The following is a 26604-nucleotide window of genomic DNA, read 5'->3' as shown; positions in this document are numbered from 1 at the left end:
TGTTGTTATTTTTCCTCTTCTATCCTGCCTCTAGCGTCTGGGGAACAGTTTGAAGCCTGTGTCTGCTTATCTGGTTCTGGCGGGAGGAGAAATGTTTCTCAAAGGCTATCTCATTCTCTGGTTGCACAGAAACAATTCTGCTTTCTTCTTGATCTGTAAAATGAGTTAAAATTCCTTCAAAACACTATGTTCTATCTTGCCTGTCTCCAACAGAATGATGAACTACACCATACAATTTCAGCAGACAGTACAAGGAAAAGATGCAGGGGCCTGGTATGTACAGCCTTCCATATTGATGATCTGGAAAGGCAGGCTGTTCGTGCAGAAGGAGCCCTGGTAATGGCATTGTGTAGACTTGGGTTTCAGTTTCTGAAATTTCTGTCCTTTTGCTCAGATATGTGACCTTATATTAGTCACTTAGTCTCTCAGAATCACAAATGTTTCCTCAAAGTACAGTTAATAATATCATCATTCAAGCTTAATATGAAAACCAAAAATAATTAATGTGGAGATATCATAGGTACACAGTCCTCACTATTTTTACGTCTGGGAATCTACATGTTACTGTAGCTTTGATTTTGTGGGTGGTAAGAGTGAAGTGTCTGATTTCATGGAGCTGAAGCCTGGGCTTATCTCCCACTGTCGGTCAGTCTTTTCAGCTTCATGCTGGTAACGTGGTTATCATCCCAGAGGGAGTCAGGAAAACCAGCGATCTCTTGAACAAGTTTGTTTTTGGTTTAGCTAGGTATTTAGTACTCAAGTTCTCTTATGGAGGTTTAATTATGCACGAGAGGGATTTGGGAGTTTGGGAGTCTTACTCTGCTCATGGAAAAGGCAGAATTCTTTGTAACTTCTCAGGTAAGGACTAATGTTTCCCCCATCCAGAGCAGGATGGCTGTGGCAACGGGAGAATGAATGGTGTCCTTGTTCTTGCAGAATGGGGCCCATTCTGCATGTTCCACCTTCAGACCCTCTAACAGTCCCCCCTCTGCTTGCTCTCTGGACCTTTAGGACAGACAGTATTGCAGAATAAATCAGAAGACAGAAGAGATGCCATTTCAGTTCACATCATGTGTTCATGCTTCCAAATCTTCCCTTTTCACTAAAAATATGCAGCAGTCTGATTACATGGCTCTTTGGAGGAGCCCAAATCCCCATTCTATTTGATAAGGCTGTGTTAAGCTTGACATTTTTAAAATAAGGTAAAAGGATCTGCTCCTCTACCTAGTCTTTGGGTGGTAGTCATTACAAAAAGTAGGAGCAAAGATGTGACCTCAAATTACATCATTGCTTGCTTTTCTTTAATCTTCTGGGCCTCACCACTTGGAAATAAGTGAATCAGTATAAGGGAAACTGAGTTTGCCTTTTTTTTCTCTTAGGAAACAAACAAACAAACAAAAAAAAAACCCTATGGCTCAGAGCCATTGTGATCATTGGTCAGAGAGTTTGCACCAAGGGAAATGTGAGTACGACCTCCCAATGTTGTGAGGATTCCAGGAGTCAGTCCATGGGAAGTGCTCCAGATAGTGTGTGCACCAGGGTGACTACCGCAGGATCCTGTCTCATTCACTCCTGGGTGGGAGGTGCTGCTGGCTCCAGGGCGCTGCTGCCTCTGCAGCCACTATCAGCTTGACCTCAGAAACCCACCCAGAGAGCAGATAGCCACAATAGACCATCTCTCACGTGACTTACACGAGATAATTGAAATGTCTGGCAAAGGCAAATCTAGAGGAGAGAACAGAGGAGATCCTGGAGGGTATAACTCAAGGGTGTGGATTTATTTATTTTTTGGATGATAAAACATTCTAAAAAATCTCTAGTGCATACACTAAAATCCATTGAATGATGTGATCTACACAGATGAATTATACAGTAAATGGATATCTTAAGTTTTACCTGTTCAACATTACTGTCATGACCAATCCAAGAAACTGCATCTGTCTCCTGGACCCATGAAATAGTCTCCTAACTGGTCTTCCCACTGTCGTAAGTGTCTTAACAGTGCATGGACCGCTGAGGTATTAATGTAAAGCACAATAGGCCGTATACATACGTGACTATTTCACCACCAGCTCATTATTCCCAACAAATCGGAATGGAACTCATGGCCTTGAGGTTCTTCATAAGCTGGTCCTTGTGCCTTCTTTCTCAGCCTCCATTCTCCCTATGTTTATTTTGCTTGTATTATACTAACTCTTGCCCTTCAGTATGCCAGTTCATTCCTGCTGGTTCCAACAGCTTTCTGTTTGCCATTCACATGACTGAGAATTTGTCCCTTCCTTCCCATGAGCTGTTACTTTCTTAAAGACCAGAAAACCTTACAGAGAACCTATTCCTGGCAAACTTTTTTTTTCAGTTATCCATTCTTCACCAATGTCTATTTCCTTGCCTATAGGAAGTCTCCCTCACTAGTAAGTAAACTTTAGAATAGAGCTTAGCTCTTATACACCACTATGTTTCTAGCTCCCAGAACAGTGCCTTCAGTTTGTTTAATGAAAAATGGAAAGAAAGAAGTCACCATGTTGACTGCAGAGGCACCAATACAAACACATGCTCATCAGGTTCACTCTTCATCTGTGTGTACTTCCAGTTCTAGAGCCTCTTTTGGGGTAGCTCACTTATTTTTGAAGCTTAGAAAAAAATTTTCAGGGGTTGAGAGGAGCAGGTATTTGATGTAGTGTTTAAGATGCTGCTTGGGGTACCCAAATCCCATATAGGAGTATCTGGTTTAAGCATCAGCTTCCTGCTAACGCACACTCTGCAAGCCAGAAAGTGATGGCTCAGATATTTGAGCCCCTGTCACTCAAGTTGGAGACCCTGGTGGAATTCCTGGTTCCTAACATCAGCCTAGCTCAACCTTGGCTGTTGTAGGAATGTGGCAATGACAGCTAGCAGATGGAACTTTGGTGTTTGTCTCTCTCTTTGTTTCTCTGTGTTCTAGGTCTCTCAACCGTTCAAACAAAATGAAAATTAAAATTCTTAGGAGGGCCTTTCTCAATGCCAATCAGCCTATTCTATTTAGAAAACAACTTGAAGATTGCATGAAACTTTATAAAAAGACTGAAGACATTTCAGAGCCTTTGTTTTGCCAGCCATTTCTGGTCTGAGGGTCAGCAGTATTGTGTTGGTGACATGGAGATGGGGTCTAGGTTGAAGAGGATCTGTTTTGGTTCTCAGGTTTACTTACAGTGTGGACTCTCCTGGGCCCCTGTCCTCAGAAGAATCCTAGCAATGGGCACATTGTTGGTCATGATGGCAATATCCAGGGGTGTCAACCCCTCACTGTTGGGTGTGTTGAGATCTAGTTCTTCCGCTGTGTACTGATACAGGAGGATCTGTACAGCATCAATGTCCTGCTGTTCAACAGCCTCAAACATGGCTTCATTGCCTTGGAAATTCTGGGGAAGAGTAGAAATTGGTTAGGCAAATTCACAGAACAATGTTTTTACAGCTTAAATATTTTGATTTGCACATTGCTTCAGCGACTGCATTATCTTTTCTTTGTCTGCATAACTCTTCCTTTGAAGAAAAAAGAGAGAGAGAGAGCTCTTCCATCCACTGGTTCCCTCCCCAAACGGTCTCAAGTGCCAGAGCTGAGCCAATCCAAAGCCAAAAGCTTCTTCCTGATTTCTCCCATGGGTGCAGCCTTACCTGTCCATAAGTTAAGGCAAAAATCAGTTTCTCAGCCAGTTATTTATGGATCCTGTTTGATAGGAAATTAAAAAGCATTCTATGGGGCTGGCATGTGGCATAGAAAGCAAAACTGCCTGTGGTGCTGGCATCCCTTATGGTGCTGGTTGGAGACCGAGTTGATCCACTTCCAATCCAGCTCCTTGTTAATGCACATGGGAATGTGGTGGAGAATGGCCCAAGTGCTTGGACCCCTGTACCACACTGGAGACCTGGAAGAAGCTCTGGACTCCTGGATTTGTTCTGGCCCAGCACTGGCTATTGTGGGAATTTAGGGTGTGAACCCCAATGGGTTCCATCCCTAGTGTGTGGAAGCACTGTACTTCGTTAACTCTGACATCCAAATAAATAAAATAAAACCAAATTTTAAGTACTGTATGAAGAAAGTAGCACATGGTCATATAAATTTGGTAAACACTGGATTAAACAGTTACTCAATTGTTTAACTGTAAGAACTCTTAGGTCCTTGGATCACTTTAACATATTTTATTACTTTTCTTTAACTACTTTTGGAATGGTGTTCCAGAGGACATAGTGTGTGAAAATGCTGGCAGAGGTAACATTAGCACAGGTGGTTTGACTTGTGACTAGCTTGAAATTGAGAGTACACTGGTCTATTTTCTCTCAAAGCCACCTCTTCTCTCCAAACCCGGTTTCCTTACCATTCCATTTTCTGACTCATGGCAGTGACCTGTAACTGGTTTTGCTCCCCTCTAGCCCATGCTCCAGGGTGATCCACAGCGACCTTCCTGAAATACATATGTTACATAACACCCTGTGTACAAATCTACATGTTGTCTGGCCATAGTCCTAGACTTTTTGGTGTTCTAATTGCATACTTTTTCAGTGCAGAATCCTAACCACTGACCACCTGACAGTTTGAACCCTGAGATTTAGGGCTTGGGAAGGCAGAAGATAGAATATTTCTAGAGCACAAATATTCTACAGAAGAAAAATAGTAAATATTAATACCTTTGGAAACATGTTTTAAAGGATGAATGCTAAACAAATACAAAGAGTTCTGCAGATCTCTCAAATTGATACTTTAAGAGCTTATAGGAAACTTGGAAATAGTTTTCATGCCTGGAAAAATTTTCCAATTCTCTTAATGTTTTGTTATTCTCATAGTAGAACTTTATCATATCCTTGGTTCAATTTATCCCAAGGTATTTAAATATTTTAATATTTTTGTGAATGGGGCTTATTTTCCAAGTTCTTAGCTGTGGCATTGTTTGTGTATTCAAATGGCCCTGATTTTTTTGTGTATGACTTTATATCCAGCAATTTTGCCAAAGTCTTCTGCATTCCAGTAATCTCTGTAGTGGAATCTGTTGGTTCTCTTACGTGTGGGATCATGTCATCTACGTGTAGGGACATTTTGCTTTTTTCCTTTCCTGTTTCTATTCCTCCTGTGTTTTCTTTTTCTACTCTGATGGCTTTGGAAAAAACTTTCAGAACTCTGTTAATAGTAATGGTCAGAGTGGGCATCCTTGCCTGGTTCCAAATCTCAGTTGAAATACGTCTTGCTTTTTCCCATTCAATGTGATGTGATTATGTAGGTTTGTCATTTATTGCTTTCCCTGTTTTGAGATATGTTGCTTGTATATCCAGTTTGCTTACAGCTTTTATTTTTAGCATGAACAGATGTTATATTGTTACCATATGCTTTGCACCTATGGAGGTAATCACATGGTTTTTATAATTTAATTTGTTGTGAGGTATCACATTTATTGATTTGCATAACTGCATACAAGGAGTAATCCCACTTGGTCAGTGACTGATTTTTCTGATGTGTTGGATTTGATTAGCTAGTATTTCGTTAAGGATTTTTGTACCTTCATTCACTACAAATAATAGGCTACAATTCTCTTTTCTTGTATCTTTTACTGATTCTGCAATAAAAACGATGTTAGCCTCAAAGGAGCTTGAGAAGATTCCAATGTAGTTCTTCCTGAAAAGTTTGGTAGAATTCACAGTGAAGCCATCCAACTGCAGGCTTTTCTTTATTGGAAGGTTATTTATTATTGATTCAACCTTCATCTTGGTTATTGGTCTAAATAATTTTCTATGTCTTCATGACTCAAATGTTCAAAAATCAATCTTTCATCTAAATTTTCCAATTTGTTGGCATTTGGCTGTTTGAGTTAATTACTAATGATACTTTTTCTTTCTGTGCTGACATCTCCTTTTTCATCTCTAATTTTATTAATTTGGATCTACCCTTTAAAAAAAGGCTGTAGTATGCAAAACAATTTACTGATTCAGTGTGATTCCAGTCAAAATACTAAAATATTTTCTCCCCAGACCTGGAAATTCATACGGAATCTCAAGAGATCCTGAATCAATCCTAAACAATAAAAATAAAATTGGAGCCATCACAAGATAGTCTATAATTAAAACAACCTGGTACTGGTTTAAAATAGGCATGTGGAACAGTGGAACAGATTAGAGACCCAGAACTTAATCCATGCATCTACAATCGATACATGTTTGGCAGATGAGCTAAAATCACTCCTTGGAAAAAAGACAGTTTGTTCAACAACTGGTGTTGAGAAGACTTGATGCACACAGAAGCATGGAACAAGACTCCTAATTTACATCTCCTATCACCTCTCAGGGGCTTCAGGATCTAAATCTAAGGCAGGACACCATCAATCTCTAGGGAGAACACTCTAAGACATTGGAATAGGAGAAGACTGCTTAGCTAAGGCTCCAGAAACATACACAGTAAAGGCACACATAAACAAATGGGAGAAAAGATTTGCAAACTGTACATTTGATTAAGGATTACTACGTAGGATGTATAAAAAGCTCAAACTAAAACAACAAAACAAGCAATCCAGTTAAGACATGGGGTAAGGATATGAACACGCATTTTTTTCAAAAGATGGAATAGAAATGTCCAGCAGATACATGAAGAGATGTTCTGCCAGCTGCATGTCTGTCAGCTATAGCATAGATACGTAATGGAATACTACTTAGCCATAAAAAGAATGAAATCCTGTCTTGCTCAACAAAAGGAATGGAATTGGACAACATGTGGCTTAGTGAAATAAGCACCCAAAAACACAAGTATCTTATGCTTTCCCTTATTTTCGGTAACACAAAACACTTAATTCATATGAGCAAAGTTGATGTTTGGAGATTTGACTATAGTTTACAGCCCTTGTCATATTCTTGAGAACCTGTGGCTTTTCTGCTTACTGCATGTTGAATTCTTTAGTGGAGGGTTAAGCTTGTGATTATAAAGTAAACAAAGTGTAAATTTAAAAGGAAAAAGAAGAAAAAGGTGGGAGGGAGGATTGAGCAGAACACATATGCCCTTAACTGCGATCTTCAATACGTTACATTAGTTTCTAGAAATTAATGTAATACATTTAATCAGTTTGTGGGAAATAGATTTAAAAGATAAGCTTCTTGGATGGAAAGAATTTCGCAGTTTGTGCAAAGCATGTTCAAGAAGTTCATGAAAAATGTGTATTGTGGGGAAAAGTTAGGCATGAATTTCAAACATTCTTGGATCAAACTAAATTTTACCTTGTAATTACATTTTCTGTGAAGTTGTTGGAAGTACCCTGGTATTTACACATCTCTGTGGTGTCTCCTCCCAGAGTTGCTTAGTCTTTAAAAGTACTGAAATAATATTGGTCTTGACTTAGCATAAAAGTCACCTGATCAACAGGTAGAAAATCTCCAGGGATTCCATGATTAAGTGGTCATGTTTTTAGTCTTATTAGAAGTCGAATGTCCTTACTGTAGGCTGAAGGTAACTTTAACTGCATTCATAGAACAAAATTGTAATTGTAGGAAAATATAAAGCCATTCTACAAATATTGCTTTGACAGTGGGGACTCACGGAATGGAGTCATTTTGGTTTTCAGTTTTCTGCTGCAAGATAATCTGTTGAATAGAAGTGTGTTTTGTGTATGATCTGCTAAACTAAAAAGCCTCTGAGGCCAAGGTTCCAACCAGATCACAAAACACATGAGAAAACAAATGAGTTCAAAGTTAAAACACTGCTTTGGCTAAAGTTCTGCGTTTCTTTTTGATTGTTAGCATTGCTAATTTCTCATGTACTCTATTTATTCTTACTCTTAAATTATTTCCTGTTCCTTGCTTGCTTTGGCAAATTCTACCTTCTATCTGGAAAGGCTAAATACTCACCTGCTTTCTACTGAACAAAATGTCACTACTCACTGCAAAAACTGTTCTTGTTGAGCCTGTTAATATTAGCAGCCTGGGCTTTTCCTGAAGGCCAGTGTGAGCAACTACTGTATGAAAATGTGAGCTCACCGGCAACTGCTCTCTCTGCCCTGCCCGATTACACGATGCACCATGACAGCTATACAGACCAGACGACTCTGCAACAGCAAAAAATATGCATCCCGCCTGATGGACATTCAGTTGTGGGCTAATGGGATTCAGTAACCAATGGTGTTCTTGTTCTGCTTTGAGTGATAAACACAGTGATACATTTCAGTTACTGTATTTGCCTAGGTTTTTGGTATTTTTTTTCTCCAATATTTTATTTTTCTAGTTTTGTTCCTCTCCTCCCTTGCTTTTTGAGTCCCTCTTCTACTTTCTTCTTTTCTCTTCCTGTCTCATTCATCATATCTCTTTGTATATATATGTATTAATCATTTTTTTGTTTGGATTCTGTTTTGAATGCCTTTGGAAAACATCTGGTTACATAAGTAAGCAAATGATACATATATTATTACTTGGATTTAATATTGGAGCTCCCAGAATGCCTATTTATTTTTAAGCTTCCTGTTTGCCGAATTGCTATTTTTTTAAAATGTTAATTAAGGGAAAAGAAAGATTTAAGGAGGAGGAAAAAAATTTTGAAGTCACTCCAGCCTCACTAGAAACAGATAAATAGGTAAATCTGGCCATTCCTGACTTTAGCATTTAAAAAATTTCAAAAACATTAGCTTCAGATAAATATGGGTCCTCTGTAATTGAACAAGTCAAACTGACATAAGAATGAAAAAAGCTTTCTTACCACGGATGGCTTTCTGAGACTCAGCCGGTCAGTCCTGTTTCTAAAATAGGCCTCGTCAAATGAAGAGTGGCTCCCCTTCAGTTTCTCAGACAGGTTCCTGTACAGGCGTTTGGCGGCATTGGGAGATGCTGGGGCGCTATGTTTTTTTGATTGAGAAAGGTGTAAGTTGTGCATTTGTTGAGTCATTTTCATGCAGCAATTCCTAAGAACAGAAAAAAAATCAGATATCGCATCATTTACACAACAGAACCTTAAACTCCCAAAGAATTGTAGCCTCTCCAACAGCCATCTGGAGTGCTAATTCAATGTTACAGCTAATGGAACCTGAGATGATCAACTGCAGCGTCTCTGTGTTATAGATGAGAGACGGAGTTGGAGGGAAAGGAAGTGCTTGTTTATGGCCACAGAACTAACTGGTGGCAGAAAAGAAATGACAGTTTCTTTTATTTAAAAATATCATTTACATATAAACATATGAGGATTCTTCAGAAAGTTCACAGAAAGGAAGGTATGTTCATTTAGATGTAAAGAATTGAAAATATATGCATGTTTTGCTTATAAGTATTCGTTTCCATGAATGTTTTGAAGAACCATCATACATATATATAGTATGAACCTCTACCCAGTCTTTTATCTCTATCCTAACTATGGGAGTGTCTTAATTCATAATTTAGGGATTTCTTTCTCTTGGGCAAATGTAAGTAGAACTTTTTCATTCAGCCTTTTTGGGTGCTGGCTTCTGTTGGGCAAATGGTGAGTTGAGGCGGCTCTCTGCCGACTCGCCTTCTCTCAAGACTGTGATAAAATTGTGCCTGTCCTCTGAGACTTTGTAGCTACCCTTATCTCAGAAACCTGTCGAATTTGTTCTGGTAGACCATCCACCTCAAAAACTCTTAGAGCTCCTCCCAAGTCCTCATACCAGGAATACTCCAAGTACTACTTGGCCATTGTTCCAGAAATGTCAGGTTTATTTTTTTTTTTAGGGGGTGTAGGTTCCAACGTTTTTTTAAAATATGAACTATTTTTGTTGTTTTCCACGATACAGTTTTGTAGGTATTCCCCACCCCTCCTCCCGCCATTCTCCCCCGTATTATCACAATGTATATTCCATTAGTAACAGTTACAAGTTTAACTTTCTGCTATTTAAATGTATTAGGGTATGATAGTGTAGGCAAAAGTAGAAAATCCTGTAGCATACTGTGAAGTTACATCTAAATGTCTCATTGGGAGTCCTACCTTTATTCAGCAGCAGAAATACATACTGCAATGTATCTTTATTTCCCAGTATACTAATCTCCACTATACATTTCATGCATGAGAATACATGTATATACTTGATTACCTATATCTACTTTGTACTTTACATAAAGTCTGTCTTGTATCAGAGAGAACATATTTGCCTTTTTAGAACTATCTTATTTTACTGAGCATAATGGTGTCTAGTTGGGACCATTTTGCTGGCAATGGTAGACTTTCATTCTTTTTTATGGTCATGAAATATTCCATAGAGTAGGTATACCACAGATTCTTTTTCCATTCATCTGTTGACTATGTGTCTTCACTATTGTGGGTTACGCAGTAAATATAGGGCTACAGGTTGCTTTCTCATGTACAGATTTCATTCCATTTGGATGTATTCTCAGGTGTGGATTAGCTGGGTCAAATGGTTGATCATTTCTCAATTGTCTGAGCACTCTGCGTACTGACTTCCATAATGACTGCACTAGTCTACCAGCCTAACAGCAGTGTTGTTTGTTAATATCTATATGTAGGCAATTCTAACTGGAATTAGGTGGAACATCGGGGTGCTTTTTATTTGCATTTCTCTATTAGCTGGGGAGCCTAAGTGTTTTTTAATACATCTGTAAGCATCTGAATCTGTTCTTCTAACAAAGGTCTGCTCATGTCCTTCACCCGATTTTTAACATGGTCTTTACTCTTTTTGAGTTTCTAACATCTTTTGTAGATCCAGGATATTAGTCCCTTATCTGTTGTGTAGTGTGTAAAATTTTCTCCCATTCTATTGGTTGCCTTCTTTACCATTTCCTTTGCTGTATAGAAGCTTAGTTTGATGTGGTCCCATTTGTTTATTTTGCCTGTGCTTTTGGTGCTTTTGATAATCAGAACTCTTTCTTTAAAATATGTATTTATGTATTTGAAGTCAGATTAACAGAAAGACGGTGTGTGTGTGTGTGACAGAGAGGGGGAGGGAGGGAGGGAGGGAAAGAGAGAGAGAGAGTCTTCCATGTACAGGATCACACCCTAATAGTTAGGGCTGAACCAAGCCAAAACCATGAGCTTCTTCTAGGTGTCCCATCTCGGTGCATGTGCTCCAACACTTGGGCCACCTACCACTGCTTTCCCCAGGCATTTAGCATGAAAGCTGGATCATAAGGTGAGTAGCTGGGACTTTATTTTCTTGAAAAGCAGTGACACCTATATGGAAGGGCAGGGGTTTTGGAGGAACAGTGAGGAAACACTCCTATCTGCTGGTTTACTCCCCAAATACACACAACAGCCGGCCCTTGGCTGAGCTGAAAGTTGGAGCTGGGGAACACCCTTGTTTCCCACATGTATGGGAGAAACCCAGCCAGCAGCAGCATTTCTGCGGCTCCACAGATCTGTCTTAGGCTGAAGCTGGGAGTTTCACCAAGGTGCTCCCATGTGGGACATCCTAGCTGTTGTATTCACCACCTGGACAAATACCTACCCCTCCAGCTTCTAGGTTCTTTTGTCTCCTGTACAATTGCATCTCTCTCCAGTCTCATTTCCTATTGTACTCCTGCCTACCATATTTTAGTCTTCTTGGAGTTTGCCAGACAGCTGGAAGTGTTTCCTAACTCAAGCTCTTGGCGTGTACTGTTTTAAATATGCTACATCTAATCTGCCTCATCAGTTTGGAAGTGATTATTGATTATGTTCAAACGGTCTATGATGTTTCAAGGCCAACTGAATGGTTTCTTTACTCATTCACTTAGTGTATGCCTTTATGACAAGTATCGCGTACTGTTATTCTCTAGCATCCTCTCAAGTAGTCTGTAGGATCTTCTGGAGTAAGGACTGCTAAACCTTTGAGTTTTATATTCATGGCACCTTAAATGTGTTTCTCATGGCAAAAGAAAGGTAGATTAGATTATGGCCTTTTTTTTTACCTAATAACTTAATCTTGGACAAGTTACTTAACATACTTAAGTCTCATTACTCTGCTTTATGAACAAGGATAATAGCATCTGTATGTTATGGTAATGAGAATTTGATGCAACGAGATATGTAAAGAGCTTAGGATACAGGAAGACTCATAGTGGCTAATGTTTATGGTAAGAAGGTATTTTAGAGTGACTACTTTAGAATAAATGAGTATGCATGAGCTACAGTAGACAATTGCCTATACAGTTCATTGACTCATGTGTCTGAATCAGGTTCTATGTCCTTTAGTATCAACTAAGCATTATTTACTTTCACTGTAACAGATTCTTCTCCATTATATTGTTAAATAGCCTTAGGCATCTTTCAGGTTTTGCTGGCAGTTTCCTCTGAAACAGAAGGACTTATTGGTTGTTTTCAAGGTAATCAGACCTGATCAGTCTTTGTCATACGCATTAAGGCTCTGTCCAGTCCCAGCTAAACAGTTGTGTTTATGCTTCAGAAACAATGCAAATCACTGTTTAATGTGTGCATATGATGTGTTTCTAAATCTTTTTAACTTAATGGCAACACTGGGTTTCACAGGGTTTATTGCTTTCCAGTAAAATTTCAGATGGATATGCAAAGCTGGCTCACATGGGCGTTCCTTAACCTTCCTTTTTGCCTTCTGTTTCTTGCCATTTTAATGCCCCAATTCAAGCCATCTGTCTTGTCTACATCATTATCATTCCCCAAATAACTGAGCATTCTTTTGTATCTCCCACAATGCCCTGGAGTCCAGTAAATAAATTCTTGTCGATTGATCAAATTCCACTGAGTGACCCTTTAACTGATGACACCTATCCCCACGGTCCCTCCTGTCTTTGTTCATCTCCCAGCTGTTCCCTTCATTCGAAAGAGGTTGATTTTCTCTGTCAATACTCCTCCAGCTGTCCCTTCCTTCCAGGCTACTCGTTAGGAGGTTTGTACTCTTCTGGTTCTATCGATCAATGTTTTTTTCTTAATCTTTAAAGTGTCAGATGAGATCATAGTGAGAAAGAATTTTATATTTTCTTCTAACTCTTCTTATAGCTCCTCTTGTAATATGCTTCCAAACTAACTGCTCTTGGATTCTTAACATGAGAAGGGACAGCAGATGGCTGTGGAATTGACAGACCTAAGCCTGAATCTTGATGTTATCGACAGTCCACGGGACTGCTGACACCTTATTTAAATGTGTGAAACTAAATCATTTTTATGGGGGGAATTACGGATTTAAACCTTTTTTTTTAAAGGTAAGCTTATATTGGTGCAATTTTTTGAAATTTGCTTGCAGTTCCTTCATAATACACATTTTTACAAACTTCTTACAATTTGGAAAAATCAGAGTATACAGGGTTTGCATGTACTTAAGAACTATAATCTTAAATTTGTCTGTTTATAGCAACTTTGGGCAAAGCCTAAGTAGGCAGTATAACTTTCAAGTGGTAAAGGCAAGAGTAGAACAAGTGAAGTTACATAAGTGAATATGTAAATGAAGTACTAGGGCTAAGACTGAATGCATCTAGGAAAACAACATACATTCAGCTATCTGCTTTTCTTATGAAAGACAATGTTAAAAAAACATTTACATATAGTACACCTAAATGTTTCCCACTGATGTGTTGTTATTTTAGTCTTTTATGTGAATGTCAAACATTTCCAAAAAGCCTCCCCTCTATAAAAGCAAAGAGTATAGCAGCAAAAATTATCAGAATTAACAAAAAGCTTGCAACCACTCAGGAAATGTCTGTTTCAGGGAAAAAAGAAAGCTACGTAGCATTTTAATACACAATATTCACATCTATCCCAGCAAAAACTGGAAGATCTATCAGTTCCAGCTATTTAAGGAAGTTTGTTCAGTCATTATTGGCTGGCTACTAAGTTGCCCAAGCAAATGTTTTAGTGGTCACTAGGGCAGAAACAGTGATTTATCAGAACTAAATCTACGTCAAGTGTTGAGTTATGATTACCTCCGGTTCTCACATTCTATCATTAAAATGTTCAACCGAAAATAGATCCCACACGCAGGAAATGAAACAGTCAAAAGGATTTTATTCTGAAAATGCTGAGGTGTTTGGACATACTTACATGGCAATTTAAAATTGGAAATGTCTGAAAATTATGTTTCTCTGAGTATTAGTAAAGATAAAACATTAAACTAAGAATTCTTAAGTTGAAAAGGTAAATAAAATGAAACATTGACTAGGGAACTCAGATCTGAGCAGGTAGAAGATAGAACATGCAAACTTGTAGATAAATAAATCGGTTTACTTTCTGCTCCTAAAACTGAATAATCCAGTAGAAAAATGAGCATCCTTAGAGGCCTGTGGAACAGTGTAAAGTATATCAACATAACAGGAGTTCCAGAAGGAAGGGAGAGCATAAAGCTGAAGAAATAATGGACAAAAGCTTTGTAAGTATGAAAAACCCAGAGAGCCACTGTCCATAGAAGAGAACCGCAAAAGCTGTGGGCGAGACAACATAAATGTGATGGCGTAACTATCTTTTGTTTGTGAAGCCTTACCTTTTTCTCATTTTTGATTTAGGATAATGAAAAGAAAATGAAGAAATACTTCACTTGTAATCGTGTCAAGTACTTATAATACCTGGAAACAAATTTAACAAAGGAAAGTCATGTCTGAAAAATTTAGAACATTGTCGAAACAATCTAAATAAATGGGAAGACATTCCTGATTCATGGACCAGAAGACTCACTCTTGGTTAACCGAGGGAGACACCAACTGAAAACAAGGAAGGAAAGCAAGGTGGTATCCACCGGCTCTACTTTTGTGGGTCTCCCGTTCCAGGAAGCTGTGTTTTTCCGCATTACAGATACAGAAATTGCTCCTTCCTGTTGTTCTTTCAAGCTTAAATGTTCCTTACTGATTTTAGTTTTCCCACTCCTGTAAAATTGCCCCTATGATGACCCTCCTGTCAGTTACTCAGCTTGAATGTGCCATGTTACTTTTGCTGGAGTTCTGACTGATTTGTAAATGATGCATTAAAAAAAAAGTCTTAAATGATAGCAGCAATACTCTCTGAAACTAAGCTAGATGCCCAATATAATGAGTAAAACAGACCCAGAGATTTAGGAAAAGACGGGACAGAAAAACTTGTTGTTGTGTTAAATCTGGGATGTCATCTCTCTGAGGCCAGTCATTGTTGGTTCAACTGCAAAACTTAATCATAGAGGGCCTGGCGGCATGGCCTAGCGGCTAAAGTCCTCGCCTTGAAAGCCCCGGGATCCCATATGGGCGCCGGTTCTAATCCCGGCAGCTCCACTTCCCATCCAGCTCCCTGCCTGTGGCCTGGGAAAGCAGTCGAGGACGGCCCAAAGTCTTGGGACCCGGCTTTGGATCGGCCCATTGCGGCTCACTTGGGGAGTGAAACATCGGACGGAAGATCTTCCTCTCTGTGTCTCCTTCTCTCTGTATATCTGACTTTGTAATAAAATAAATAAATCTTTTAAGAAAAAACTTAATTATAGAACCTGTTAAGATTTATTCTGTTCTTCAACCCCACAGTGAAAGCGGCAGTAAGAACAGCATTAAAAATAAGACTGGTAGAACCTTTGGGTTATACTACTATTTGGTTCTTATTGTCATTTAACTATTTTAATAAGCAAAGTTTAAACCACTTTGAAGAAAGATCTTTTTCCCGTTTCAGAAAACTAAGGAAAAGGATTGATGTGGTTTATTGACAGTGAAGTGGTCTCTGCAACAAAATTACAGGATCAGGAGATAATGGACTAGGGGGATATTTTTCATGGACAGTTAAGTTCTAGTTTTATATTATCTGTAATCCTAACAATTTACCCTATTCCAAAGCACAGTTCACAACAGCTGGATGTAGAAACTACTATGAACAAAAAGCTGAGGAAGATCTATTCCATGGAATACCATGCAGCCATAAAGAATGAAACCTTACCATTTAGAACAAAATGATCCCAGCTGAACACCATTATGCTTAGCAAAGTAAACCAGTCCCCAAAAAGACAAATAAGAATTATCTCTAAGACAGCTATTATGCAAAACACTGTATGCACATTCATATATATAAATATATGAACTGAATATATGAATTTATATATAAGGGAAACTAGCATCCAAAGTAGTAAAGATACTGCACATCCTGCAACTCTACTTCTGAGTAGAAGTAGGACTCCCAATGAAACCTACAAATACATCTTCACATTACAGTACTAAGTTTTCTACCTTTTCCTATACTTACAAGCTTAGCTTTCTGCTATTCAAATGTATCATGGCATGGTAACTTTTACTGAGGAACTATACTGTTGCAGTCAGGGGAAGGGATGAATCCCTATGGCTCTAAAACTGTATCATGGAAAATTACTATATAATAAAATTGTTCAGTAACATATTACAGTCTGACAAACATTTAAGCAATAAATTATATCAATCCCACATAAATGAATCCACATTTTTTAGAGTGTTTAAGGCTAGTGTTTTTCCAATATCAAAACCAAAAGTAAAGGCATCAACATGGGGACAAAAATCTCCAGCACAGTATCAGCAAATACATCTATCAGACAGTTCATTCTAGCCAAGCAAGGTTAGTATGACATTCATCCACCCAATGCAATTTACTACATTAAGGGACCTTAAAGGAATAAAAGACTTATGGTTATCATGATGGAATAATTTGAATTAGCAATATGCAATGTTAGTCATTAAAAAAAAAAACTTTCAGGAATCTACAGGAACTTCTTTTACCTGACCAAGAGTCTACAGATACCTGTGGCTAACAGCATTCATAATGGTCCCAGGGCTTCTTCGTAGGATCAGAAACAAGGCTCTAATGGCCATGCTGGCCTTTTTAATTGCACTGAGAGCCTACCCAGTGAAGTATACATACACATGAAAAGCATGAGACAGTTTTTAGTTGCAGTTGACATGACAGTTTATGTAGAATCATCTACAAAAAGGCTACTTAGGCATACATAGGATACAAGCTACATGAAAACCTATATGCTGAAAAATCCATGATCTTAATGAGTAAAATTAAATGCAACCCAAGTATATGCAGATAAATACCTGTAAGTAGATCAAACAAGTTAGTAAAGTACCAGTTCTCCAAATTTTGTCTATACTGATGTGGTTTCAGTCAAAATTGTAGCAAGTTTTGTTTTGGAGGGGGGCTGTTCTGTGGTGCAGCCAGTAAAGTTGCCACCTGCCGTACCAGCATTCCATATGGGGCTGGTTCAAGTCCTGGCTGCTGCAGCTCCCTGCTGATGTGCCTAGGAAAGCAGCAGAGTGTGACCCAAGTGCTGCAGCCACGGCCACCCACCTGAAAGACCCACGAGAAGCTCCAGGCTTGGCACCAGCGCAGCTCTGGACACTGTGACTCTTTAGAGAGCAAACTAGTGGATGGAAGGTTCTCACTCTCTGCCTTGCAAATAAATATTTACTAAAAGAAAAATCCTAGCAGGGTTGTTCCTTTGGAGAAACCAACAAACTGATTGTAAAACTTTTGCTCGAACTACCCTATCAAGCCTTTCTACACGTTACAGGTATTAATGCATAAAGGATCTGTTAAGACTAACCACATAAAGACAAAACCATGGTGGTAGAGACGCAGGGGAATGAAGTAGAATGAGAGCCCAGAAATAAGCTGCACACAGATGCTGCCGAGGTGTTCTGTTTGGATGGCTGCTGTAGGGCTGCAGCACTCAATGTGGAATTGCGATGCAGGCACTGACAATTAGTTTTTCTCTGCTAGTTACCTCCATTTTGTCAAATGCAGAGAACAGTAAGTCCTCCCTTGCGGTGAATCGTTGCTAATTGTGTTCCTGTGAAACACACAGCGCAATCACTATGGAGGGTAAAACTGAGAGAACACCCTTTAGCAGAGTCACACCAGCTCACACAAATCTACACACTCCTCGCCCCTTACCAATCTCTACACTTCTCTGATTTCATGTTGTTAGGTTCCAGACTTTCTGACATGCTGAACAGACAGTCACATCACAGAAAACCACTTGGCAGCTAAGTCATTCTTGGTTTTTGAGGATTTCTTTGATGTCACAATATCAGACAACATTTATACTATGGAAAAATTAGCATTGGACACAAATGTGGACCTGATTCCAGAAAATACAAAGTTCTAAGTCTTCTAGAAAAGTGCTCCCAGGATACAATCTCTCCTTGTCAATATTGCAAGTCCCTATCGTCTGCCTGTATAAAATAGCTTCTCTGCCAGTCATGAGAATCACTTGTGCTATGTTGAATGTTTTGAAATGTATCAATGTAATTCAACAGAGAAAAATCATTTCAACAATTTGTATTAGAATGTTGCATTGATTCCATAAAACAAAACGCCCAGCAGCCCTTAACCCCTACTTCACACCATATACAAAAATTAGTGTAAAAGATAAAACTAGAAAACTTAGAAGAAAACCGGGGAGAACATCTCTGGAAACTAGGATAAGAAAAGATTTCTTAGAGGGGGAAAAGTGAATAAAACAACTGTTTTAAGAAATCAAGATTCTTCAGAAATATTTGTACTTTTAAGTATTGCAGTGTGGCGCAGGGACACTGGGGAGACTTCCAGAGACCCTGTGCATGTACACAGAACTAAGCTCTACAGAAAGCCTGCCCTTGGAGAAAATACTGGGCAGAGCTGAGGACATCTGCATCCAGTAGTCACTCCAGTTTCAGTCTAGACTCTGCTCCCGATTCCACTTTCCGGCACTGCATGCCTTGGAAAAGGACCAGGTGTTCACGCAAGTACTTGGGTTTCTGCCAACCACCTGGGAGGCCTAGGTTAAGTTCCCAGCTTTTGTTTTCTGCCTGGCCCAGCAGTGTTGGAGAGTGAATCTACAGATGGAAGATAGAACTCTACTCTTCTTTCTCTATCCCTCTGCCTTTCAGGCAAAATTAAATTAAAAAAGTAAAAAAATAAACTTTTTAATTAAAACAAAACAAAACAAAAAACCAGTAGACTGGGAGTCCAGCTCTAAAATGCCAAGAGTAGCGTGTGGATGGAGATGCCTTTGCAGAATTAGTCTACAGCCACCTTTTCTTTGGGCTTTAGTTTTAGCTTGTGCCACCACCGTGTCCCCCTCACCAGCAGCCAAGTCAGGTGGACACAGGGCTGTGATGTGGCCTCCTCCACACATGCTGCCCCGCCCTCAGCCCTGTTGCACCAATGGAAGTTCCTGCTTTCCTGGTAGCTTCCCTGAAAAACTCAGTTACGGTATCTGGGAACGGAAAAGGCTAGACCAATGAGAAGCAAGAGAACAGTTGCAGCCAGCAGATTCCTCCCCATTTCTCATCTGCAGATGGTCCTGTGGGCTTTCTGCAACCTATCATCAGCAAGGAGACAAGAGTGCCTTCTCATGAAGCTGTTCGAACTGCACATCTCCCGTATTCATTTCCCTTCTTCCTTGCCTCATTTTCCGTTTCCTCCATTTCAGTGCCCTTATTGTATCTCTCAGTACCAGATACAGCATTCACAGTGGGCTTTACCTCAAGCACTGGTACCGTAGGGTGAAAGAACAGAAGAATCCTGTCTGAAAGCAGGTACCAGTACTAAGTGCTTGTTTTACAAACATGGGAAATAAGGTCCAGAGTGGTTAGGTAACTTGTCTGAGATTGCATAGCCAGTAAATGGAGCAGCATGATTTAAACTCTGACTTCAAAGCCCATGCAATTAGCAGCTCCTCTATCACTATTCCTAAAGGAGCATGTTTTGGCTGCCTGTCCGCTGCTGCTTCTAGGTCTTGGCCCTGAACACTGGGCTTCTTGCCCTCAGGATGAATTCTGGCTTTCCCAGAGTTCCTGTTTCCTTGTAAGCCTGCTTGTGAAACTTTGCTGGTATATTTCTGTCGCACACATGCTCACGCACACTCCGAGTCAGTATGGATCAAAGGCAGTTTAGGGGATAGCATACTGGAAATCACAACTCAAGACACTTCTGACAGCCGGGTAGACAGATCCATTCAGTGACAGGGACATTACAGAGTAGGACAAGATTGTACTTCAGACTGTGATAAGAACTAGGGGACTTTCAGGCTTCAACTAACCCTTCAAAAGACAGAGAACATGCGACACCTCCCATTCTCCACCGACTATTAACGTGACAGGTGTGCTTTTGATGGTTAAAGGCTGGCCAGAGCGGGTTCTTTCATCTGTGAGCACTGTCACAGGTATTCAGTGCTCAGTTTTGAAAGGGAAGCTGAGACTCCACTGCAAGAACCCGTGGCTTGAAAGTTTAGGATTAAGAAGATGGAAAGACAACATTTATTCTGTAGAAATAATCTACTTGAAACCTGTCTGTCTGTGGTGGCAGATCCTGCAAATTCAAAGGTCAAAAATAAGAGTCCAGGCTCTGGGCAATTGGTACAGAAGCTTAGAAGTGACTTGGAACTCCTGCATCCTATAGCAGAGTGCCGGATTTGAGTCCTAGTTCCTGTTCTACTCCAGCTTCCTGTTCATGTGCACCCTGGGAATGCAGCAGAGAACAGCTCAAATACTTGGGTCAATAACCACTATGTGGGAGACCCACCATGGAATCTAGGCTGTTCGCTTCAGCCTGGCCAGTCTTGCCTGATGCAGGGCATTTGAGGAGTGAACCAGCAGATGGCAGCTCTGTGTCTGTTAATGTGCTTGTTTTGTCTCTCTGCCTTTCGAATAAAATGAAAATAACCAATCATTTAACAAAAATAGAGCCCAGTGTCGAGTAAACAGCTATCATGGTTTTACCTGGACTTCCCAGATGGAGGGATTTCAGTACTGAAACCAAGGAAATTCCAGGACAATTCAAATGACTTGGTCATCCTGCCTGTCCCCAAGAAGCTCCTAGGCTAGAAAGGAAGACAGGCATGCAACTGTTTAGTTATGAAATAATAGTGTATTATGTGAAATCATGGGCTAGTCATAATAGGTATACTTCTGTAGCAGTTCCTGTGATCTAGGAACTAAGTAGAATAGTGTCTATTCTTAGCGTGATTGGGCTACTACAACAGAATAATATCAACTGGTAGATTATAACTACTACAAATGTATTTCCCACAGTTCTGGAGGCTGCAGGATCCAGTATCAAGGTGCCAACAGACTTCATATCTTATGAATGCCTGCTTTCTGGCTCATGCATGGAGCTCTCTGACTGTGTTCTCACACAGCAGAAGGGACTGTTCAGCTCTCACAGGGTTCTCTGATAAGGACACTAATTCCAGTGATGTGTGCTCTGTCCCTGCCACGGGATCTCTTCTTGAAGGTCTCATTTCATAGTATCACCTCTCGCAGTCAGGATTTCAACACAAGAGTCTGGGGGCAGGGAGCAGAATAAGCATTCAGCTCACTTCTTTGACTTGAGCTGGTTTACTGAATCCCATCAGAGTCCTGTGAAGAAAGGGCTACTGAAAAAATCATTTACCTATGTTCATTTTGATTGAGAGATCTGTGGAGAGTTTTTCCACCTGCTGGTATGCTCCTCAGATACTTGTAGCACCCAGGGCTGGGTGAGGCTGAAGCCTGGAACTCAATACAGTTCTTCTGCATGGTTGGCAGATACCCAAGAACTTCAGCCATCATAAGCTGCCCACGCATGGAAGCAGGGTGCTGGAGTGGGAGTGTGATAGCCAGAACCTGAACAAGGTATTCTGATAAGGGATGCAAACATTCTGAGCGGCAGCTTAAATGTTGCAGCACCACATGGTGTGCCCCAAAAGGACTATTCTCTTCACTGAAGAAATTGGCATACCACTCAAGAGCAGATCTGGGATTCTCAACCCAGTCAATCTGAAAGCCTATAACAGAAATCACAGCGTTGTGTGAGTTATTGACCTTATGGGTGATGAGATGCAGTCATGGAGAAGACGATGCCAGGGAGGGATTTTGAATGATAAATTGAGTAATTAACTAGCAGAATGAAAGAAAAAGGCATTCTGGGCATAACAGCCCAGGTTAGGGTATGAAGATGGGAAAGGTCAAGGTGGTGTTGGCAGGCCAATTCCAGTGGGAATCCTAATGGCAATCCTGCTGTGACAGAAGTAACATCTCACAAGCCAGGACAGGACTTAAAGGAAACTTAAGGATGCAGCAGGGCTACTCTGTGCAGGGCCAATATGCCACGACAAGGAATACATACATAAACCTTATACATCACAGGAAGTCTAGAGAACTCTAAGTAAAAACTAAGTTTTGCACCTACAGTTTTCGAGAGTGTGGTAGCAGCCAGATGATTGCCAGAAATCAAAGGGCGTGAGAACAGAGGCAGTAGAGAACAAAGAATGACATTTTAAAAAGCACAGAGAGCTGGCAATCTTAAGCACGACTTACGGCAAAAGAAACCACTGGCTACACAGCTTCAAAAGAGGAAGGGAATAAGATAAACCAAACTTGCTTAGTGATTGGATGGCAGGGCTAAAGGGCTCAGAAGAGCTCAGGATATTGCCTGTGATGCCTGTCGGTTGATTGAGTATGCCATAGTCTCACCAGTAATTAAAAAATTATGAGAGAGACAAATGGGAGGACAAATGGGTTTAGAATGGGAAAATATCCTTTGGCCTTTGGCAATTCAAGGACTTACAACTAAATTAAGATTGTATTGTCTAATCCAAATGTTCCATAAAAGGATGGAAGTAACTTGCTCTAAAGGCAACTGGAATGCTTTGGAAGACCAAGTATGAAGTAATTAGAAAGTAGAATAATTAATATAATAGTAATTCAATACTTTTTGAGTAGCTTTGAGATAAAAATTTAATATGTTCATTTATAATAAAGTTATCAATATTGTTTTTCTTAAACGTTTAATTTTATAAAAGACAGCAATATTTAACTGAATCTGATGAAATATTTTCAGATATTCTAATCCTAAAAGTAATACAATTGGGTGTGTATGAGGGGGAACAAATGAGCCTTTTAGAACTTATTAAATCATAGCAAACTTGGAGCTATTAATTCTTTCTGCAGGGAGTTCATTTAAGTGAAAGTTGACATAAATTCTATGCATGGTTTGTCTTCTACATAAACATTTACCTGTTTGTTTCAAAACAATTAGGATATTGGAGTGATAGGCATAGGAAATGGGTTATTACCAATACTGAACACAATCCTGATTTACATAACCTATTTATTTGAACTGGAATCTTTTCTGAATGCCTCTTTTCAATTCTGGCCTCCCTGTCTAATCCCCAGGCTTGCACTGTGGTGTGTATCTCCACCATGGCGAAAGGCAAGCTCATCCAGTCATGCATACTTATCTGTGCTTTCCTGATAAATGGCTTGTGAATTAAAGTGCATGAACAATGTTCTTGATCATAATATCTCAGGAACATGTTAAATTAATTTAGTATCTATTCTTTGCGGCAGCCAGGCTTGGAAGGAATAGAAGGATATATATCTAGGGAGGCTAAGGGACATTCCCAAACACACCCACTCAGCTTAGGAACCACAAAATCACCCTATTATCCTGATCTCTCATGAGTCCTCTTGCCAGTAGAAAATTCTGTCTTCCACTAAAACACCCTAATTGAAGTAGCAGAGCCCCTGCCTTTGTGCTTGCGTGGCTCAGGGACCCTTTCTACTAGGCAAAACTTCACCATCTCTCAGATTTCCTAACTTTGGTTTTTATTTAAAGAAGCATGCTGCGCCCTGTTCTAACATCATTTATCTTTGTCAGCATCCAGGGCCACAGCTTCTTCTTCTGTATGGCTGGTGATATATAGCAGATAGAGTGCACCAAAGATATTAAACCCAATATGACATTTATATGGACTCTGAGCCCACCAGAGATGGATTGATACTGTCATAAAGCCTTGTGGGTAACCAGACCAAAAAAAGACTAAGAAGACTAGTGGGATAGGTTGAGGGTAGTAGGAAAAGCAATATTTTTCTCTGCCTACTCTTTGCAGAGATTAGCTTATAACTTATTTAGAAAATGAAGAAATCAAGTGAATGGGGGAGGGGGAGGATTTTTGGAACCCAGCACTAAGAAAACTCATCTTTGACTTCATTACTAATGGTATTCCCCGTGGTCTTGGTCAGGTCAACAGTCAGCACGGGTATCAGGACACTTAGAATATCCTGTTTTGAGCCCAGGGCATGCTACCAACCATGTATCATACTGGAACAAAGACAAGATTGAGAGAACAAAGATGCGAAAGTGACAGAGGATCAAGCGAGGTTTTAAATGCATGTCTGTTGCACTCCCTTGACAAGTGTCCTCAGCCTCTTGGTCATGGTCTTGTTTATGGGCTCCTGTACCTAGGATGGACAGAATGCTGGCAGTCTACTCTGCATGCCTGGACTGCACACTGGATTAAGGACAACAGTGTGTCTGGCTTTTTTTTTTTTTTTTTTTCAGAATTATCAGCAGAATGGTAATCAATCCGGACCTGATCCAACAGGTATTCTGGAGGTACTTGGGAACCACCTGGAAATTATTTCATACAACAAAACAGTAATTTGTTTTTCACAGCCCGTGCTCATCAGTTATGCAAGCAGTTAACGTGATTAAGTGCCCTACAAACAAAAGGCTCAGTGAACAGACATGAGCGCCCCTCTACCCCACCACCTTAGCTCCCTCATGGACATGGATTTGCTGCTGCAGACCACTGCATGTATGCTTGTGTGAATTCTTTATGGACTGCCTGCCGCTAACTTTGGAGGACGGAGATTGTTGGCATCATGTAAACTACAGCAACATTAACGTTTAAAAAACAATTGGTGATCAAGCAAGCCCCAAGTTCACATGAAGAGACAACAGATCTGACTTACCAGCTGAGACTGTTTGAGGCAGCAGAGGAACAAGCTGTTGGTAATTGTCCAGTGCTTTCATTCAATAAATCACATTGGCTTTGCTTTCTCCTGCTGTGGCTCAGCCTCTGCGCAAAGCAAGCGAATCTCCTTCCTATGCTGTGTGAAGAATAAAATACGAACAGGATCACTACAGGCAAGTGCCGAAGTCCATGATCATTAAGCTACTCCTAATGCATGATAGAAGAAAATAAAATGATGCACAGGCGAGCCGAGGAGAGGGGAAACAGCTTGGCTCACGATCTAGATGATTTCTTGTGACTGCAGCTCAGGGGAGGCTTCATTTTTCAGTCTTGTGTGCATGTAGTCAAAGAATGCCATGACTTTAGTGTGGAGCCTATTGTTTCTGTGAGCACCATTGTTTTAGAATGGCATGCAGGGACAAGAAGCTTCCTAGCAAACAGGACTGAGTCAGAACTAACTTTCATTTAGGGATGAGCAAAGGGAAAACAAGTCAGATTTGCACTACATCGATGGCAGGGCGAGAAATACTGACAGGCACCCCATAGCCCATCCAGCAGTCTGTGACTGCGGATGATTTACAGCACTTCTGGGGCCAGACAGTCCCTAACTCCCACAGCCACCTGGGACCAGAAACAGGAAGGTGGCAGCCACATGCCCTCACCGCAGGACATCAGCATAATTCCTTACAAGTTCCCAGCTGGAGCAAATGAGCAAAGCTCCAAATCTAGTCAGGGACACTCAACTGATGTTGAAGTTGCCCAAGCACTTTCTGAGAAAAGCAGTCAGCAGACATGGGACTTAAGCTCTGGGTAAGATCTCAGGAGTTTTTCTATGGCAACCACACATGGGTATCCCTGGTTGATGTCACGGCATTACATGACTAATCAAACACACAAACCAGATTTCCTAGAAAGCTGCATATGTAGGTATTTTCTCTGTTTCTCTCGGAAATAAAATGGCAAACAGTCTTTGCAGGCTGCCTGTGGTGTAGGGGAGGCCTTGCGGATGGAGCGCATATAAACGTCATGTGCATCTCCGTCACACACACGTGTGTGCACACAACCTTAGCAACGTCTTTCTAAAGCTCCATTCAGATTCTTTCTGCCAAATAGTTATTTAGCTGCTGTGATGACTTCAGAAACAATTTTACACCCTTGTAGCAGGCACTGACTCTTGAATTTTATTTATACCTAGAGCCAAATCAGCTCCCATATTTTGATTGTGACTGTAGCAAATCAGGGTATTATTTCTTGATTATGAAAATTAAGTGCAACATTAATTTTTGACTTGGCGATTTAGGATCCTGGGCATGACATCTTGCATTCCTGAAAAAAATGCCATTCCTAAAGCATCATCAACCCCTGGCCATCTCCTGTCTTCTATCCCATTTCCAGAAACGAGATACTCAGAGACCCATCTCTTCAAAGGAGTATGGACATGAAGTTAGCTCGATGCTCCTGTCTTACTGTTTTGTTGTTGTTTTGCTGCTGATTTGTTTTAGTTTTAGTTTTAGTTTTAAGCAAAGGCAACATCTCTCTCTGCAACACCCCTTCTCCCTCTATCTGCTTGGTTTCATTTGGTCACGGAATCTCTATAAATAACTTATTTGGGCATGTTCATACCCTTGAAATTCTGGAGGAATTTTTTTTTCTATCATAGATTAAGAATTAAGCTACTCTATTGCAGCTTAAACCTAAATGAATGCCAAGAAGATGTTATTCTTCCCTGTTGAAAAGCTTTGATTTTCTTGCATATTCCCTTACATTCCATCTACTGGGCTAATCCAGGCAGCTCCGAGCAACTACTAAAGGTAGGGGCTTCCTCTAAGGGGTCCTGAGTCAGTCTGCTAAGAAAACCTAAGGAGATGATGGCTTTTGGAAGCATAATACCCCTTCCTACAGTAAACACAGGTTGAGTACTCAGTCTAACAACGCAAAATCTGGAATGTTTCAAAATCCAAAATTTAATGCCTAATCGAAAATTCCAAAAGCGTCAAATTCT

At 40.2% G+C, this 26604-nt stretch overlaps 1 protein-coding gene across 1 annotated transcript in view; it reads right to left on the bottom strand.

Annotated features, from left to right (window-relative positions):
* Positions 1 to 24763, bottom strand: part of ANKFN1 (ankyrin repeat and fibronectin type III domain containing 1) — a 135361-nt gene extending 110598 nt beyond the window's left edge. Inside the window, exons 1-3 of the mRNA XM_004591002.3 lie at positions 24601 to 24763; positions 8696 to 8897; positions 3188 to 3398 (exon numbers count right to left, since the gene is read on the bottom strand). Coding sequence (XP_004591059.3) covers positions 3188 to 3398; positions 8696 to 8887 — 403 coding nt within the window. The 5' untranslated portion in view covers positions 8888 to 8897; positions 24601 to 24763. The remainder of the gene's footprint in view (positions 1 to 3187; positions 3399 to 8695; positions 8898 to 24600) is intronic.
* Positions 24764 to 26604: the final 1841 nt, after the last annotated feature.

This window comes from Ochotona princeps, chromosome 17, assembly GCF_030435755.1.
Source record: "Ochotona princeps isolate mOchPri1 chromosome 17, mOchPri1.hap1, whole genome shotgun sequence".
Lineage (NCBI taxonomy): Eukaryota > Metazoa > Chordata > Mammalia > Lagomorpha > Ochotonidae > Ochotona > Ochotona princeps.
This window is presented reverse-complemented; position numbering and strand designations above follow the sequence as displayed.